This window comes from Crassostrea angulata, chromosome 5 (genome assembly GCF_025612915.1).
Source record: "Crassostrea angulata isolate pt1a10 chromosome 5, ASM2561291v2, whole genome shotgun sequence".
Classification (NCBI taxonomy): Eukaryota; Metazoa; Mollusca; class Bivalvia; order Ostreida; family Ostreidae; genus Magallana; species Magallana angulata.
In genome coordinates, this window is record NC_069115.1 from 58,653,834 (window position 1) to 58,669,822 (window position 15,989).

General features: G+C 32.2%; 1 protein-coding gene across 1 annotated transcript; it reads left to right on the plus strand.

Annotated features, from left to right (window-relative positions):
- Positions 1 to 552: 552 nt before the first annotated feature.
- Positions 553 to 15,624, plus strand: LOC128184268 (tolloid-like protein 1). Its single transcript, XM_052853698.1, has 10 exons — positions 553 to 1,679; positions 3,130 to 3,221; positions 9,365 to 9,470; positions 10,071 to 10,183; positions 10,554 to 10,709; positions 11,132 to 11,216; positions 11,326 to 11,462; positions 13,579 to 13,728; positions 14,579 to 14,701; positions 15,393 to 15,624. Exons 2-10 carry the CDS (start codon positions 3,155 to 3,157, stop codon positions 15,518 to 15,520), a joined length of 1,065 nt encoding a protein of 354 aa, XP_052709658.1. The 5' UTR covers positions 553 to 1,679; positions 3,130 to 3,154; the 3' UTR covers positions 15,521 to 15,624.
- Positions 15,625 to 15,989: the final 365 nt, after the last annotated feature.

Sequence of the window (15,989 nt, forward strand, 5' to 3'; positions counted from 1 at the left end):
ACAATCAAAAGAAAAAGTCATTGGTTATGGTTATGTATAACTTTACAATGAAAGGGGGCGGGGCTTAGCTCCCCCTCCTTATACCCCCACCCCCTCCCATTTCCGACGCATATGCTACATAGTTATGTGTTTTCCTTTGTATTTGTAATTAAAATCTTTGAGAAAATCCATTTTATATCAATTTTTGGTAGTTAATGTAGTTATGTTAAAAGTACGAGGAAATCTTCGAAAATAGGTCACTGAAGCGTTGAAGCGAGGGGCTGTGTCGAAAATAGTTCGTACCGGAAGTATTTGATAAAGCATCACCCGTTTGGTTAAGCAAAGGTTTATCACACGGGTAATATAAACCACACGTATGATATATATATATATATATATATATATATATATATATATATATATATATATATATATATATAGAGATATATATATATATATATATATATATATATATATATATATATATATATATATATATATATATATATTCTTCAGCAAGTAACACGGTTGATGCAGATGTAATATATTTGACCTATATCCCACAGGTGTGGGATCGGTCGTTATTCTCAGGTATTTACGCCCGACACGAGTCTTTTTCATTAATAAATTATGCTTTATTATTAATGAGATATTGTTTTTAGAAGTTAACCGTAATATTTACATTGGTTCACATATACTAAATCTCTATTCAAAGAAAGAACCACCATAATTGACCTGGAAGTTAGAGTTTTAGTTCGCTTTAAAACGATCTATAAATAAAAGTGGTAGGTTTTTTTCTTCAAATAAATAATGGAAAAAAACCTGGAAGTTAAATTCCAACATGTTAAATACCAGTATATATAAAATCTTTCTGATACAAAGTCATCGTTTTAGGATGGTTACTTTAATTGGCATTACATTTTTGGTTTGTTAGCTTGACATTTGGATTATTAAAGCAAAGACGGCTTGTGCTAATTTAAGTGTACATCGTAAAAATCACGGCCATAACCCATTGACGTGATTTAATTACAATTACATGTAGTTACACATACAGTTATAAAAATCCTTTATAATTTAATTAGATTTATTGCATCATTAGTTTTAAAGACACAACACATTTGAAAATAATTTAAAAGCTAAAATTTAATATTTTGCATATTTGTACATTGAATTTAAATAACCTTTTTATATAAATTGAACAGACATTGTAAGATTACATGATCAAGGCATTCAAAAATTTTGCATTTAATTTATAAAACCCAAAATAGATTAAAAAAAATATCAGAAAAAGCTGGTTAAGTATGTGGTGATTTCGATTCTGTCATCATACAGTGTTAAACAATACATGCAGAGATGTTCACCAAAGAACAGTTCACAAATCTAACTTTAATAAACACCTCTTTACCAAATTTCTGCATCTGGTCTAGCTACAAAGGCCCTTTAAACATCTAGCATTTCTATTGAGTAATTACAAAAACGTTTTTACACAATCAATAGTTAAATTGTTGGAAAAATATACTTGTGTTCACTTTATATCAATTTCACAACCGTCGTCGTTTAGCTATAGATGATGTACACGTAATGTTTGGCAAATATAGATCTTAAACCATGCATATTTATTATCCTGTACGTATTTATGATGTAACCTCGAGTTCAGTGTTTTTCAGTAGCAGTCTTAAATCAGCCGTGGTGTACGTCAGGTAAGTCCACAAACATTTACTTTTTATCTTATTACTGAAGTAAGATATAAAACATTTACATATAAAAGTTTTTTTAAAGGTCTAAATTAAATGAAAGATGTGAGTTGTCTTTTAATATATATGAATGACGACCAAATAGCGTTTGAATTTTTTTTTTTTAATAATGAAATTTGTTAAATCTTTGGATCAAATCTACTCTAAAATTTATACCATAAACCAAAACAATAGTTATTCTATTTAAACACAAACTTAATTTAAACCAAAGAACGAAACTTTAGAAGATTGCATATTTTAAAATTTGAACAGATTCAATCGAGTATAAGGGTGATTCTATTACATTTTCCCATTTATTATCCAACAACTTAAAATATACTATAGTTCTTGTTGTCTAATGGGAAAATGTTTGTTAAAATTGTTCTTTCGTACTTCTTTGAAAAATGCTTGTCTAAGTACAATCAACAATAATTAACATAATAGGTTATATCTGAATATCAAAATGTCATTAAAGATTCTCAATTCTTCTGTTCTTAAAAACAGATCATTCAAAAATTAAAACCGTCAACATCATTTTCTTCTGCATGCGGTATTAGACACTAGAAAATTTACTGAGGGACCGAAATTATGCAGTAAAAAAAGGATCAACTTTCTCCTAAAAATAAAACCACAAAATATCATAGGAAACATTTTAAAGCTTATATCGGTGTCTAAGTTGTAAAATTGTATCTCAAAATAGAATTAAAAAACACTGTATAGATCCTTAAAACAACGCCTAGCCATCTTTAAGAGTATTATCTTTTGTATCCTGGCTAGATTAAGGGGGCTGGGGGGTGGCTGCCATTTTAGACAATATTAATCTCCCTTAAAAGAAGAGCTCCATATAAAGATAATGGAAAAGATAAAATTTTATATTAAAATATATGAAATTTTTCATTATCAAATAGTAGTTGATAGCTTCAGAAATGGCATATAAAATTTTCAAATAAATCTGATGGTTTTATATCATATTATATTTTGACCCCCCAGCCTCCTTAAGGTACCTCACTACACCTACTCTAATACTTTATGAGACACTACGTCGCAAGATGGCGATTTAAATGTTTTGTTAAACTGTTTATATCGTTCAATTGGGTTGTAAATCGTCGTAGCTCAGTGGCTAAATTATTGGGCTTCTAAACCGGAGATCTTGAGTTCGAATCCGCTTGGAGCTTTTGTTCATGTTAACTGAATTAAATTTTTGAAAATGTAATTTTTCATCCAAAATTGCACATTTATTATGCCTGTTAGACTTAAATACGTCTTATCCATAATGATATATATCATAATCAAGTAATTTTCTTCTGATTTGGGAAAATATTTCATGGTGTAGTGAGCCACCTTAAGTTGACAAAATATTTTTTTTAAGTGTACAATTATAGCAAACGTATTGACTGAAAGATATTCTATGTTGCAGATTGTGAATTCCAGTTTTCTACAAAATGCAGTTTTGTCCAATTCTTTTGTTGGTTTTTATTTCTTGGACCTGTGTCCATTGCATTTTACCAAGTGAGTACCTCGTACACTTCTAAGTACTTACCAGTGGGGTAGCTAGACCAGAAACGAAGTGCATGCTTAAAATGGCATATTATATTATATATATTAATATTATAAGGCCCCTATTGGGTGGAGGGTGAATGCTTGTGGTGGCCCAGGGGGCGAAGGCCCCGGAAGCTCATGGATTCTGACGATTTGTAACACTAAATATCATCACAGAAATTAAAAGGAATGCTCATTATTTAAGCATATTTTTAGGCAGTTAAAATTGTTTTGTTATAGTTATAGTTAAGGCATAAAATGAAATCACAAAACTTATTAAAAGCTAAAATAAGAAAAAAACTTTTGACGTTTGTTTTTTACCTACTCAGTGCGTTTATTTCTTAAGTTCATTTTCACCTAGTTTACCCATGACAACGGTGAGACAACGTCAATGAAATGTGCTCATAAGAATACCAAAAGTGGGAGAATAACCAACTTTACCGCCTTCAAATAATATACACTTTTTGTGTTCTCGACAAACATTACCCCAATTCATCGTTGTGGGGCTTGTACGATGACTCGTGTGTGGGCTTCTGACTGAACGGATTAGAAATCAATCAAATGTCAGATGTTGTAGGGAAGGTACACGTCCTACGTAACCCTACGGTGTAACATTGCCCAAGGAAGAAAATCCTGATTGAATAGACAAGAACTACTCCCTATCAAGGTGTAAACAAGTTTATCTATTATACAAAACACAATTAAATCGGTGAACATCATTAAACGGGTAAATCAGAGATAGTGTCAGTTATATTCTATGTAATAAAATTTGTATTCTCCCTCACGGCTTTCATCTGAATGAATTCTATCCTCCATAATAACAAGACGAACGGAAATAATTGGGGATGCTACTCGTTTAACTTTTTATTCACGTATATAGCATATATACATATATACCAGTATTTCATATATAACGGCTATCCATTGTCCGTCTATTACAAATGTCCAGCTCCTAATCACTCGTGAAATATGAAAAGCATATAAGAAAATGCAATTCTTCTTTATATAACTTGAATATACGTGTTATTTATAGTAATCTGATTAACTGATCTACGAATATTTATTGCACAAAAAATGAACTGAATTTTTTGAAACACGAAACCTACAAGAATTTTACTTTTTTACCAATCTTTGTCACCCCATTAAAACTTGTTCAAATTGTTGTGTCAATTTTCATTTATGAAAAATGTAAGATTAGTTCTAATGATAAATTCGACTTAACCGATTAAGTAAATACAATAATTTCGGATGCCCGGGAGTCGCAACACTCACCATAGTAATAACAAGAGGCCAATGGGCCACATCACTCCCCTGAGCAACATTAGACATGTTAAGATCAGCTTCATGAAGTCATATCCAAAATATTGGGACAATGAATGAGTAAAACAGATCCTATATTAAAAGATTTTCAAAATTTTCTACCGATTTTCTTATGTTGAGCCCCTTTTGTAACTAGATGATTTCATAGTTATATCACATATTGAGCATATATATATATAAAGTAATAACTTTCAGCTTAATTGATTTTCGAAAAGAAGATATTACTCTTTACATTCATTTTTACATTCATATGTAAAAAATTCGACCCCTATGGTGGCCGCACTCTACCCCCTGGAATCATGGTTTGAACAGAATAAATTGACACTACCTGAGGATGCTTCCACACGAGTTGCAGTTTTCAGGCCTATTGGTTTTTTAGAAGAAGATTTTTAAAGATTTTTCTCTATGTATTCCTATGTAAAATTTTGACACCCCCCCCCCAACTGTGGCCCCACCCTACCCCTGGGATCATGATTTGAACAAACTTGAATGAATCGACTTGAGAATGCTTCCACACAAGTTACAGCTTTTCTGGCCAACTGGTTTTTGTTGAGAAGATTTTTCTCTATAAATTCTTATGAAAAATTTCGACCCCCATTGTGGCCTCCCCCTACCCCCATCATGGTTTGAACAAACTTAAATCTACACTACCTGAGGATGCTTTCACAAGTTACAGCTTTTCTGAGAATTTGGTTTTTGAGAAGACTTTGAAATAGTTTTCTTTGTAAATTTCAGCTCAGGTGAGCTATCAATTATTCATGTCTCTGCTACATGTACATACATTTTGTGTTTTCACCAACGAAATCAATCTCTGTTCAGACTGAACAGACTCGAGAAAATACTGACAACTATCGTTAATGCATCTTATTTGCCGCTAGTTAACAGTCAGCTATCTTATTAACCGGCTATCTTATTAACCGATGTCTATGTTTGACTGATACGTAAAAATTACAAAATACAGGCGATAATTCCACAAGTTACAAACCGTAATTCATGAAAACGAAACGAAAATCAAAACAAGCTAAAACCACCGTCAAAGGTGAAAATGTCAATGCATTGGAATATTTAATCTCAATACATTTCACAAAATCGACAGTGATGTATCTTGCATGTTTCAAAGATTCCCTTCGCACGCGAACTGTTCGACAACAACCAAATTCATCTTTGTCAGATTCACCCGTTTATCATCCGTCCAAAATGGCCGTTTTAAAGAGGTTTTTGAGATATGGAATACCGACCCCGAAGTTATAAACTGATTGAAGCCCACCCCTTCCCATTATTATTTTCGTAATAACTCAAATTCGAGAAAAAGATTGGCCCTTAATTTTTGCAATCCATATTTTCCTTTCCATAAGGACTATTTATGTTAAATTACGTTGAATTTGACACAGTAGTTCTTTAGAAGAAGATTTATAAAAATGCACCTTCCCCTTTTTCTACAGTTTCTAGGTTTTCTCCGCTTTGAATAAAGATCGGTCTTTCATTTCTGCAATTTATATTTGCCTTTTCAAAGACTGCTTTGTGTCAAGTTTGGTTTAAATTGGCCAAGCGATTTTAGAAGAGATATTCAAAATGTAATAAATTTACAGACAGACAGACGGACGGACGGACAGACGGACGACTGACAAAATGTGATCAGAATAGCTCACTTGAGCTTTCAGCTCAGGTGAGCTGATAACTATAATTCTGATGAAATCAGCATAAAAATTATCTTAAGAATGAATTCGAATACACATCGTTTTAAAATGTTTTCAAATCCTTTACCACATGTTTTATGTTAAACATAGCACCCCTTCTGGTATGCCAGTATTTGAGAATAAAATTGGAAGACTGGAAGAAATTTTATTCCTTCCAATCTGAATTAATCACCCACCCCTCCAATTGTGGCTCTATCATACCACTGATGATTAGATTGAGATAAACTGTTTAATACACCACCTCAGTATGCTTCCACACAGCTTTCGGCTTTTACTGGCTGAATGGTTTTTGAGAAAATGTTTAAAAAGAATTATTTCTATTTATTCCTTTGTAAAAATTTATCCCACTATTATGGCCCACCATATCCATGGGAATCATGACTTAAAAAGAACTTGAATTTAGTCTTTCTGATGATACGTCCACCAATTTTCAACTTTTGTTTAGCTAAATGACTTTTAAAAAAATGTCAACAATTTTTAACAAAAATCCTAATAACCCTACTTGTCAATTAATTTTAATTTATTTTTCTTGAAAGAGGGCATGGGTTTTCATTTCAGCAAACTTTAAATCCTTTTACCGTTTGAAGTGTAGGTCAAAATGGGAGCGTTCAGTTTAGGAAAGCTTTGTATTTTATTATTTTGTCATGAAAATTTCTTTCCTTTGAAGTGTTTAAAAACCCTATGGTGTGATTTCTAAAAATGATCCCTTTTAATAAACTCTTATGTATTCATAAATTTATGATATAAATTAAAAACATTTGGAAAAACAATAAAATTTTACTCAGCTTAATGGTTCCAACAAATAATGCCTTTTTGCAATTAAATACTTGTATTAAAACAATTGTATCTGAATTTTAACACTGTAGAGTTTAATCAAAAGAACATTCTTCCATAGAAATCTTTGCTCTCAAAACAGTATATTTAAAGAATATGTTTTCCCCAGCATACACATGTCAAATTGCAACAGTCTATTTATATACAGCATATATCTTGCAATTTTACGAGGTTAGATGTTTACACCAGGACATCGACACGTATCTAATTCCTTCTCTTTTTCATTTCTACCTTTTCCTTCCTTGCCGTGAATTTTGAGTCAAATGAAAAATCTTGGATAAAACGATAAAAAAAATCACTATATTCTTTCTTCATTTCATTTACTTGAATCGACTTCAAATCGATCGCGAATGAATAATATTTTTTTCATCACCCATTGACATTTTGGGTTGAGTGCAAATCTGTTTAAATTTGTTGGATTCACTGTTTAAAATCTTTTAAAATATATAAAAATCACGTGAATTTTAATACAAATACTTTTTAAAACATGCAAATTAGGCTGGACTTGCATTTGTGCGTGCAATGAGACATTGATTAACGAAATAGATTTTGTTTCTATTTTTCAAAATAATTCAGATTCATTTAATTCGATTTTTTATGCCTTGTAATTGATTTCAAATATATTATCAAGCGGTTGCCATCCCTGCTTTGCGTCAAATGACACATTGGTTAAAATAATCCAGATCAACTTCAAAACTTTATTAAAATGACTTGAATCTAGTTTTAAGTACTGAAAATTACACAGGATGAATCTCTGCCATTCAGTTAACTGAAACGTGACGGAAGGGTAACTGATAGGTGACTTAATGGCATAGCTGTGCCATTCAGTTACCTTTCCAGACCTTTCAGTTAACATTTAGTTGACTGAATTGCAGAGGTTCGTCCTGTGTTATCCTAAAGTGATGATAATAAATACATTTTGCAATTAAGCTGCGTTTTACAACCCAATGATAAATGTTTTTTTCATTTTAAAGTTCCTTTCATTTGAGATAACATTACTTTAGATTGCTTAAGCAAGTTACCGTTGATTAACATCTAATCGTTACAAAAAAAACCGTGTTGATATACATGTACGTCGAAAGTATTTCAAACCATTATAATCTTGATTGATAGAATAAATTGGCAAAATGTAAAATTATTTGAAGGTTTCAAATGATTTATTACTACAATTTCAATTTATTATGATATTAAGAACATTCTTGAGACCCTATCAATGTGAAAATATGATTTACATTATTGATAAAATGTCAGGTTTTCTTTTAAAAGGGTTTAATTTGAGTTAAAATGACTCAAAATAAAATTCATGCTAATATTTCTAGGATTCTCGTCAAATTTTATGTCCATAGACGCCTTCAAAACTTTATATCTACAATGTTTTTGAAACACAGTTTCTAATAGTATCATGTTTAAATTTATTGAAATTAATTAATGGTTTAAAAAATATCTAAAAAGTTAATAGCTTCTAAGAAAAAATAGTTATCTTAATATTCCGTTTGATATATAAACCACTTATAGCACACTATCAGCAAGTGTTAATTTTTGTAGTTATGGACATCAAAATTGAAATATAGGAATACAAGCTATCAAAAAAGTTTTTTTTTAAACTGCTTTCTTGCTTATAAAGCAAAAACTGCAAAAACTCGTATAGGTTTGGCATTGATCAAATTTATTTTATACATAATTATATCCTTAATAATCTGGCTAATAAAGACGTTCCTGTTTTTGTGGGTAATCTGGATGGTTCTAAACAATCACAACCGCAATTCCAACTGTTAAAGTTTTCTCGTGTATCCGATTATGGTACTCATCACTAGTATTTGCTGATTGATATTCTTTTTAATTTGACAGTTGTTATTCTTGCAAGGTACACAAAAATAGTTCTAATTTACTGAGGCTAGGTGGTCATCAAATTATCCAACAGATCTAGCATAAGATTTAAGATATTTTAGCCATTAAATGTCATTTGGTAAAGTAAAATTCCAAATATACTGACGTTACAATTTGGATGTGTTCCTATATCTCTGTATAGAGCTCTTCTGTTCAAAGAGATTGATAACGTCTTAAAATGGCCACAAGCATCGGGCCCTCTTAAAATTAAGAGGCCATGGATTTAACGTTAAGCTATTTATACCTGAAGATTTATGGATTACTTAAAATAATTGAATAAATAGATCTCATTGGATATTGCATCAATTTTTTTTTGTTCAAAATAAAGAATGGTGTAGTAATGAAATACCAATCGCAAAAATTTCTATTTTTTAGCTGATCTTGTTTGTCCAAATAGTGGATCGGAAATCCTTATTGATGGCATTGGTATGGAGTCGCAGAAGTTCAGATTTCCAGCAGTCGGCACTATAGGATTCCCGGCGTAAGTTGAATTATAAATAAACTATCAAATGATTTAAGTTCTGAATTCAACGGCTGCTCTGCACCATATTCGACAGTCCTGGATAACTTTAAAATCTAAACTGCAGTATTGTGCTCTCAATTAGGTTTTAAAGTATATATGTTTTGTTTCGTATAATGTCACCAAAATATACGTTTTTGTGAATAAAAAGTGTTTATCTTATATTGGCCTATAAATGATTTTTTCCTGATCACGTACAATTTTGAGAAAATACTAGTATTAAATAAAAGAAAAACCACAAGTAATTACTTTTGAATATCACATTTATCATAAGTCTCTTTCAAATCGACGTTTTTGTTTTTTGGGGTTTTTTCTTGGTTTTTTGGGGGGGAAGGGGGATGGGGTTACGCAAAGCTTTAAAGTCTTGCGTTGAGAAGTTGGTCGAACAATATCAGTACTAGTTCAATTAGCCGGCAAAAAAACCCCTCAAAAAACCCCCAAAAACACACATATAAAAAACCCTACCTTTCAAAGCAATCAGTAGACCCCCTTCTGGTGGCAGGCAAATTGCAAACTGGTATAGAAAACTATATGTGTGGGATTTGGTTTGTTTTATTTCAGGAGTTTTGTTTGCAAATGGACCTTCAAGGCTCAGCCAGGACTCCAACTTTTGTTACAGATAAGGGGTGCGACGATAGAGGATGGGGAAACGATAGAAGTAATAGATACAAATAGTGAGTGTTCTATTGGTATGGAGCTGGGAACTTATCTAAATGGAAAGATTAAGACCCTTCGTTTAATGGAGCTTAATGTAACAAAAATGGAAAAGACCCATTAGTCTTCATAATACATGTAGATACAACATTTACCAAGGTTTAAACTTGGGTAATGCCAATGCTTTTTACTTGTGTTACATTAAAAGTTTAAAATTTATCAATTTAAACTTAACTATAACAGTTTAAACAGTTTATAGTTAAGTTTAAATTGATAAATTTTAAACTTTTAATGTAACACTTGTGTTTCGATTGAAGATTAACGATTGAAAAAACCTGAAACTATCAATGATTAATTATAAAATGTATGAGAAAGCTATCAAAATTCTAGATGATGTCCTTTTGGAGGAACTCGGACCAAAGACAGGTCTAGATTTTGAAATGGCTACTTCTACTGGTGATTCCTTGACGGTCAGACTAACTACAGACAGTAGTACAGGAACCACAGAGGAGATGTTCATCAATGTCATTGCCGGCACAGATTCAGGTGGGTCGTAACAGATGTCTGTAACATCGATAAATAAAAAGTTTTAACGATATGATGAAAAGAAGAATGAAAACGAGCGAAAATACTTTGAATTGATGAAATATACAGGGGTTGTTTCATACTTTGAATTGCTTAAAAAGGTAAGATATTCTAGGGTGAAAGGGTGTACAGTGTATGAAATGCAGGTATGTTTTTGTATTGCATCATGTTGTAATTCATCCACACGAACATGGTCTCCGTGGTTTGTAAACATTGTGATTTTGTCATTATGTCAGATCATCAGACTAGTACATGTATAAGTATATTTGTATAGATGAATTTATAAGAAAATAAATATCACCGGTTTTAGATAAATGTAATTTGATTTAATCCTGTTTAAATGAGTGATTTGTAATGTCTAATTCTTGCAATGTTTTCATAAGGTATTTGCCCAGGTACAACAATCCTATCTGCTTCGGACACTACCCAGTCATTGACGTCGAGTAATTTCCCTGAGCAATACGGAAAGTGAGATATACAAAGGAGAGAGAGAGAGAGAGTTATTTATTTATTATTTATCTATACAAGGGTGGGTGGGTGTGTGTATAATATTCGTTTATTATTATTATTATTATAGGAATGAAGAATGTGACGTCACCATCTTTGCTGGGAAGGGTAAAGCGGTGAACTATACTTTTGAATTCACAAATATGGAGGAATTTGTGCCATCACGTAGACGACGGACCTGTTATGATACCATTGAAGTATTTGACGGTAAATAAATGAAATTAGATTTCCTTTTAAAGAGATATGTACATGCTCTAATTATTTATTAAATATACGGTTCTCTTGTTTTAAGAAATGAATTTTAATTTTTTTTCTTTGATCGACATATCAAAGGAAAAGTTATTAAATTCATAAGTCTCCATTTAATATAACATTTTCAAATCATAAAACGTGAAGTGTCATTGATCAAAGATGTAAATAATGTAAGTTAACCGACGCGTATGAATACTTAACAATAACAACACAAATATTCAAATTTGATGTATATCTGCCGCTTGGAATACGCTGAAGCACTTGATACACTACGCATAGATTGCTTTACGACGCTTTATTCTGACGACCGGTCATGAACGGGTGTTAATTAGTACAGACGAAATCGTGAGAATACACTTAATTTTCTAATTTGTGAATTAAGTACTGTGTATTGTTCATTTCTTAGTGTTAAACTTTTAATTTTATATATTTCTTAAGTTGTATTTTGTTTGCTTACAATTTAAACAGACGCAACTTTATACATATATTTATAAATGTATAAATGTATTTATAGATTTTTAATAATTTTTCAACTTGTCTAAATCAATAACGTCGTAATTTTTGGGTTTTTTCTGATTGTCTATATTTGTTTTTATGAATACGAGTCAAATAAAGTGGAATTAATTTTGGTAGCATAAAGAGAATTAAAATCATTAAAGCTGCTAGGTCCGATTTTATATAAAATTTTGAGCACGTTTTTAAACGATGGTTATGCTTAGTATTCGTATAATAATAGATATTGCAGTAGTTTTCCCGGTCAATTACGCCAAATTTCAATGAAAAAAATCATGTACAAAATTTGTTAACAAAACAAACGACATAAAAGGGTATCGTGTTATTTCGCCTCATGATAAAATTCACCCCTGACGTCAAGAGGAATTTGGTTGTATTACGACTTTGACATCGCTATAAAAAAAGGTCGTTATTTTTAGTCAGATTACAAATAAACGTGTACGTTTTGTTCGCTTATACTTCTGAAGTTTGCTTTTTTTACAGTCGATGCATAGCACGCGGGTTGAATAACCATAATCATTCGGGGGACGAAACTAAACAGTTCCCTTTTCTTAACATCCCATGATGCATTTTGGTCTGTTTTTTCGTTTCAATAAAGAGGATTTTTTTTTATTTACTTTGAAAATTTCTGACTTTGAAAGAAGACATCGTATGCTCATATTGGCTTTTTCATACCTTTGGAATGAAAGATCCCGAGATTTCCGAAGAGATGAGACATGATATTTATTTCCCGGGAGACACGACGTTTTGTCGCTCGGTCCCGTGATTGTCTAGAACCAACCAGATGTCGCGTTATATAGAATAATCATTTTGAGGTATAATAATACATTTTGTTGACAATGTTTATTTTGGAAATTCTACATCTATAAATAGTGTTAAATCAGAACAGGAAGGACAGGTACTAGTATTCCTTTTATAGGAGTTATCGCCATGTTATATCATTGGTCAGCTGTGTTCATGTAATGCAAATGCATGCAATAAACATGATAAATAAGACACATCGCACCGTTTTGTTGGTGTCCGAAATAGCAAGACATGAATAAGCTCTACTTTTAGTTGGCGAATTGCCTTTCCGGTTTATATTCTTCCGCATTCTGTATGTAACTGTATATTGTTTAACTCTCGAGGCATACGCATTCGAATAACGTTTTTTAGTGATCTACATGTAATTAAAGATTAACATGATGCTGTCATTGCAAAGTAAATAAAATAAGATAAAGCAAGGTGCAATGGGTGCGTAAATAATGAAATTTGCCGGATGCCTTATATGGACACAACTGTGATCGGCCGAAGCCGATCACAAAAAGTAGATCCGGCTAAAATTTTATTACCATCTCGTCATACTTATAAATATTAAATGATTTTAAAATTATTGACTAAATATTGATTTAGAATCAATACAAACATCGAAATTCTTTTTTAAACGACATGTTGTTTTGAAATACAATGTAGTTGCAATTATTAAGAAAAGTATTACGCGTGATTTTTTAAATCAGCAGTTGTTTCAACTCGCTGTGTGAAATAAGTACAGATAATCTACACATATTTTCTGTTTTAGGTTCCTCGACAGACAATACGTTGTTCGACAGCTGTGATCCGTTCTTTCCTCAAAACTTTGGACTCAGCAGTGGGCAAAGTCTGCGAGTTCGATACAAAACTGGGGCTCTTTTTGAAGAACATGGGTTTCTTCTCCGATACAAACAACAAGGTACCATAACGTGTGTGGTTTATTTTTTACATATGGGTATGGTCCACTAATGCATTTCCCGTAGGCGGTAATGTTAACGTTAAGGTTCATAGCTCCGGCCCTAATTTTCGGTTCGCAGCGAGCTCAATGAAAGCTCATTAAATTGTCTCTCCTCTGTTAAAATTCCTTGGTGTGAAGTCAGATTCTTTTTCCGGCAAAATGCGTCTGTATTTAAAAAATCTGAAAATGAAAGTAAAAGTAGTTAATTTCACAATTTTGGAAAGAGTGTACATCATACAATTTTTATTCTTTCCTTCAAATGATAATTCAATTTTGACACGTGTTTTTAAAATTGCATATCCTCTTTTCTGACATGTGTCAAGCACTCTGATTTAAAATGTACCAATAAATATATATACACTCTGCAAGTATATGAACTGGTTTGCTTAAAGGCACTACTTTGTTGTTCTACCAATTCTAAAAATAGTTAGATGGATATACCCAAATGTCTCTCTTACCATGCATGCATCCTCCTTGTACTGGTAATTTAATCAAAGTTTCTATAATGACTACATTTGTATTAAAACGTGGTTGTTTTTTAATCGACCATCTTACCATGAATGCATCCTCTTTGTACTGGTAATTTGATTTAAAAAAACCACCTTTTATTATAATGTCATTATTATGACGAAGTGATGTTGACACCTTTAAAATTCACTTTCAATATAATTAAAGAGAAAAAGACACATCCTTATTAAAGAGATGGCAGAATGTTGTGTATAGAGAAATATTTACGTAGATGTGGCATCGTCCATAATTTAAACTTACTTTGGGCCGCGGTACAACTTCTCACTTTCATGTGTTGTTACAGACGTGGATGAGTGTGCTGCGGAACCAGGACCGTGTTCCGAGGACGCTACCTGCATCAACACCGACGGATCTTTCCAGTGTGTCTGCAAATCCGGCTTCACAGGCGACGGAGTTCAATGTGAAGGTAAATGGCGAAAGCAATGTTCGATGAATAATGAAACAAAATGGTTTATTTATATTAGTTTAGTTTCCTAATTTTCGAGTTTTCAATTTGCTATTCCGTGGACTTGTTCGCGATTTCTCAATTCGCGAGAAAATAAAATGAGAGACCCAAGCTTTTGTTTTGTTTACAGATAGTTTAAAACAACTCCCGGGAAAAATGGTGTCATAAAATTCGCAAAGAGAGCTTCTTCCCATTTTAGACTAATATTTATTGCTCGCCTATCTTTAGAAATCTACAGAGTCATGCGTGAATTACATAGAAGATCTATTTTAAATCCCAATGTACCAGCTTGTTTTGAGATAATCTTAATGGACGTGAATTTTGTTTTCCTCTCTGTTTGCATATATTTATATATAAGAAATGTTTTCTGATTTTGACAATATTTTTAAAATGAAATTATTCGCAGTATTGGAAAGATTTTTTGGCCGTTTGGTTAGGGCTATATTCGTTTGTAATATCGTCACTTATCAAGACAATATTTTTATTTTGATGTTTTCTTAATAGTTTTGCATTAGGTGAACGCGAATAAAGGAGAAACGCGGTCTTTTATGCTGTCATAAACTTTTTTTTTTAAACTTTGAAATTCATGGTCAAAATTTTTAGTCGAAACCAAACATATGATATAATTGTACTTTTTTGTGTATTAAAATAGCAACAACGCCAGTGATCCGCAAGTTCATCGTCCCCCTTGTGGCCTCTTCTGTTGGGGCCGGTCTCACGGGGGCAGGGCTACTGTTTACACTCTACGTCCTAGCCAATGCAGCGGGAAATTCCTTATAAGGTGGTGTGGTAAATGCTGGATAAGCAATGTTGCATTACCATTTATAGGAAATAAAGTCCTATGTCAACGCATAATTTGTTGTTTGTTTTCGTTTCTATGCAGACTTTTATTGTACCAATAACAACAGAATGGGAAAAAATATCCCTTAAAAAATCATACGTTTACCTACGTATTTGCCCTTTTTGAGTCTCTACCTAATAAACCACCAGGTACACATCGCTGCCATCTTGGAATTTTTTAAACTGTCAGTCGGAAGTTTTGCTTTATACGGTAAAACTATTCTCTCCATCTCCCGTTTGGTCCTTAAACACCTAAGCTTTCAACCGATTCAACCAAGAGACGCATTAAAGCTGTTATTAACAAAATATGCAATAAATGTGTAAAGATGAGGACGCATGTGCTTGTATCAAGTTTGAATCGCATTACAGAAATGGAAACTTAGTTTACATGCATATTTCAAAAAATCGA

Coding starts and splice junctions, on each gene's coding strand:
- LOC128184268 (XM_052853698.1), top strand. CDS start 3,155: ATGCAGTTTTGTCCAATTCTTTTGTTGGTTTTTATTTCTTGGACCTGT. Junction 11,463..13,578: donor TACCATTGAAGTATTTGACG/GTAAATAAATGA, acceptor TTTCTGTTTTAG/GTTCCTCGACAGACAATACG. Junction 13,729..14,578: donor TCTCCGATACAAACAACAAG/GTACCATAACGT, acceptor GTGTTGTTACAG/ACGTGGATGAGTGTGCTGCG.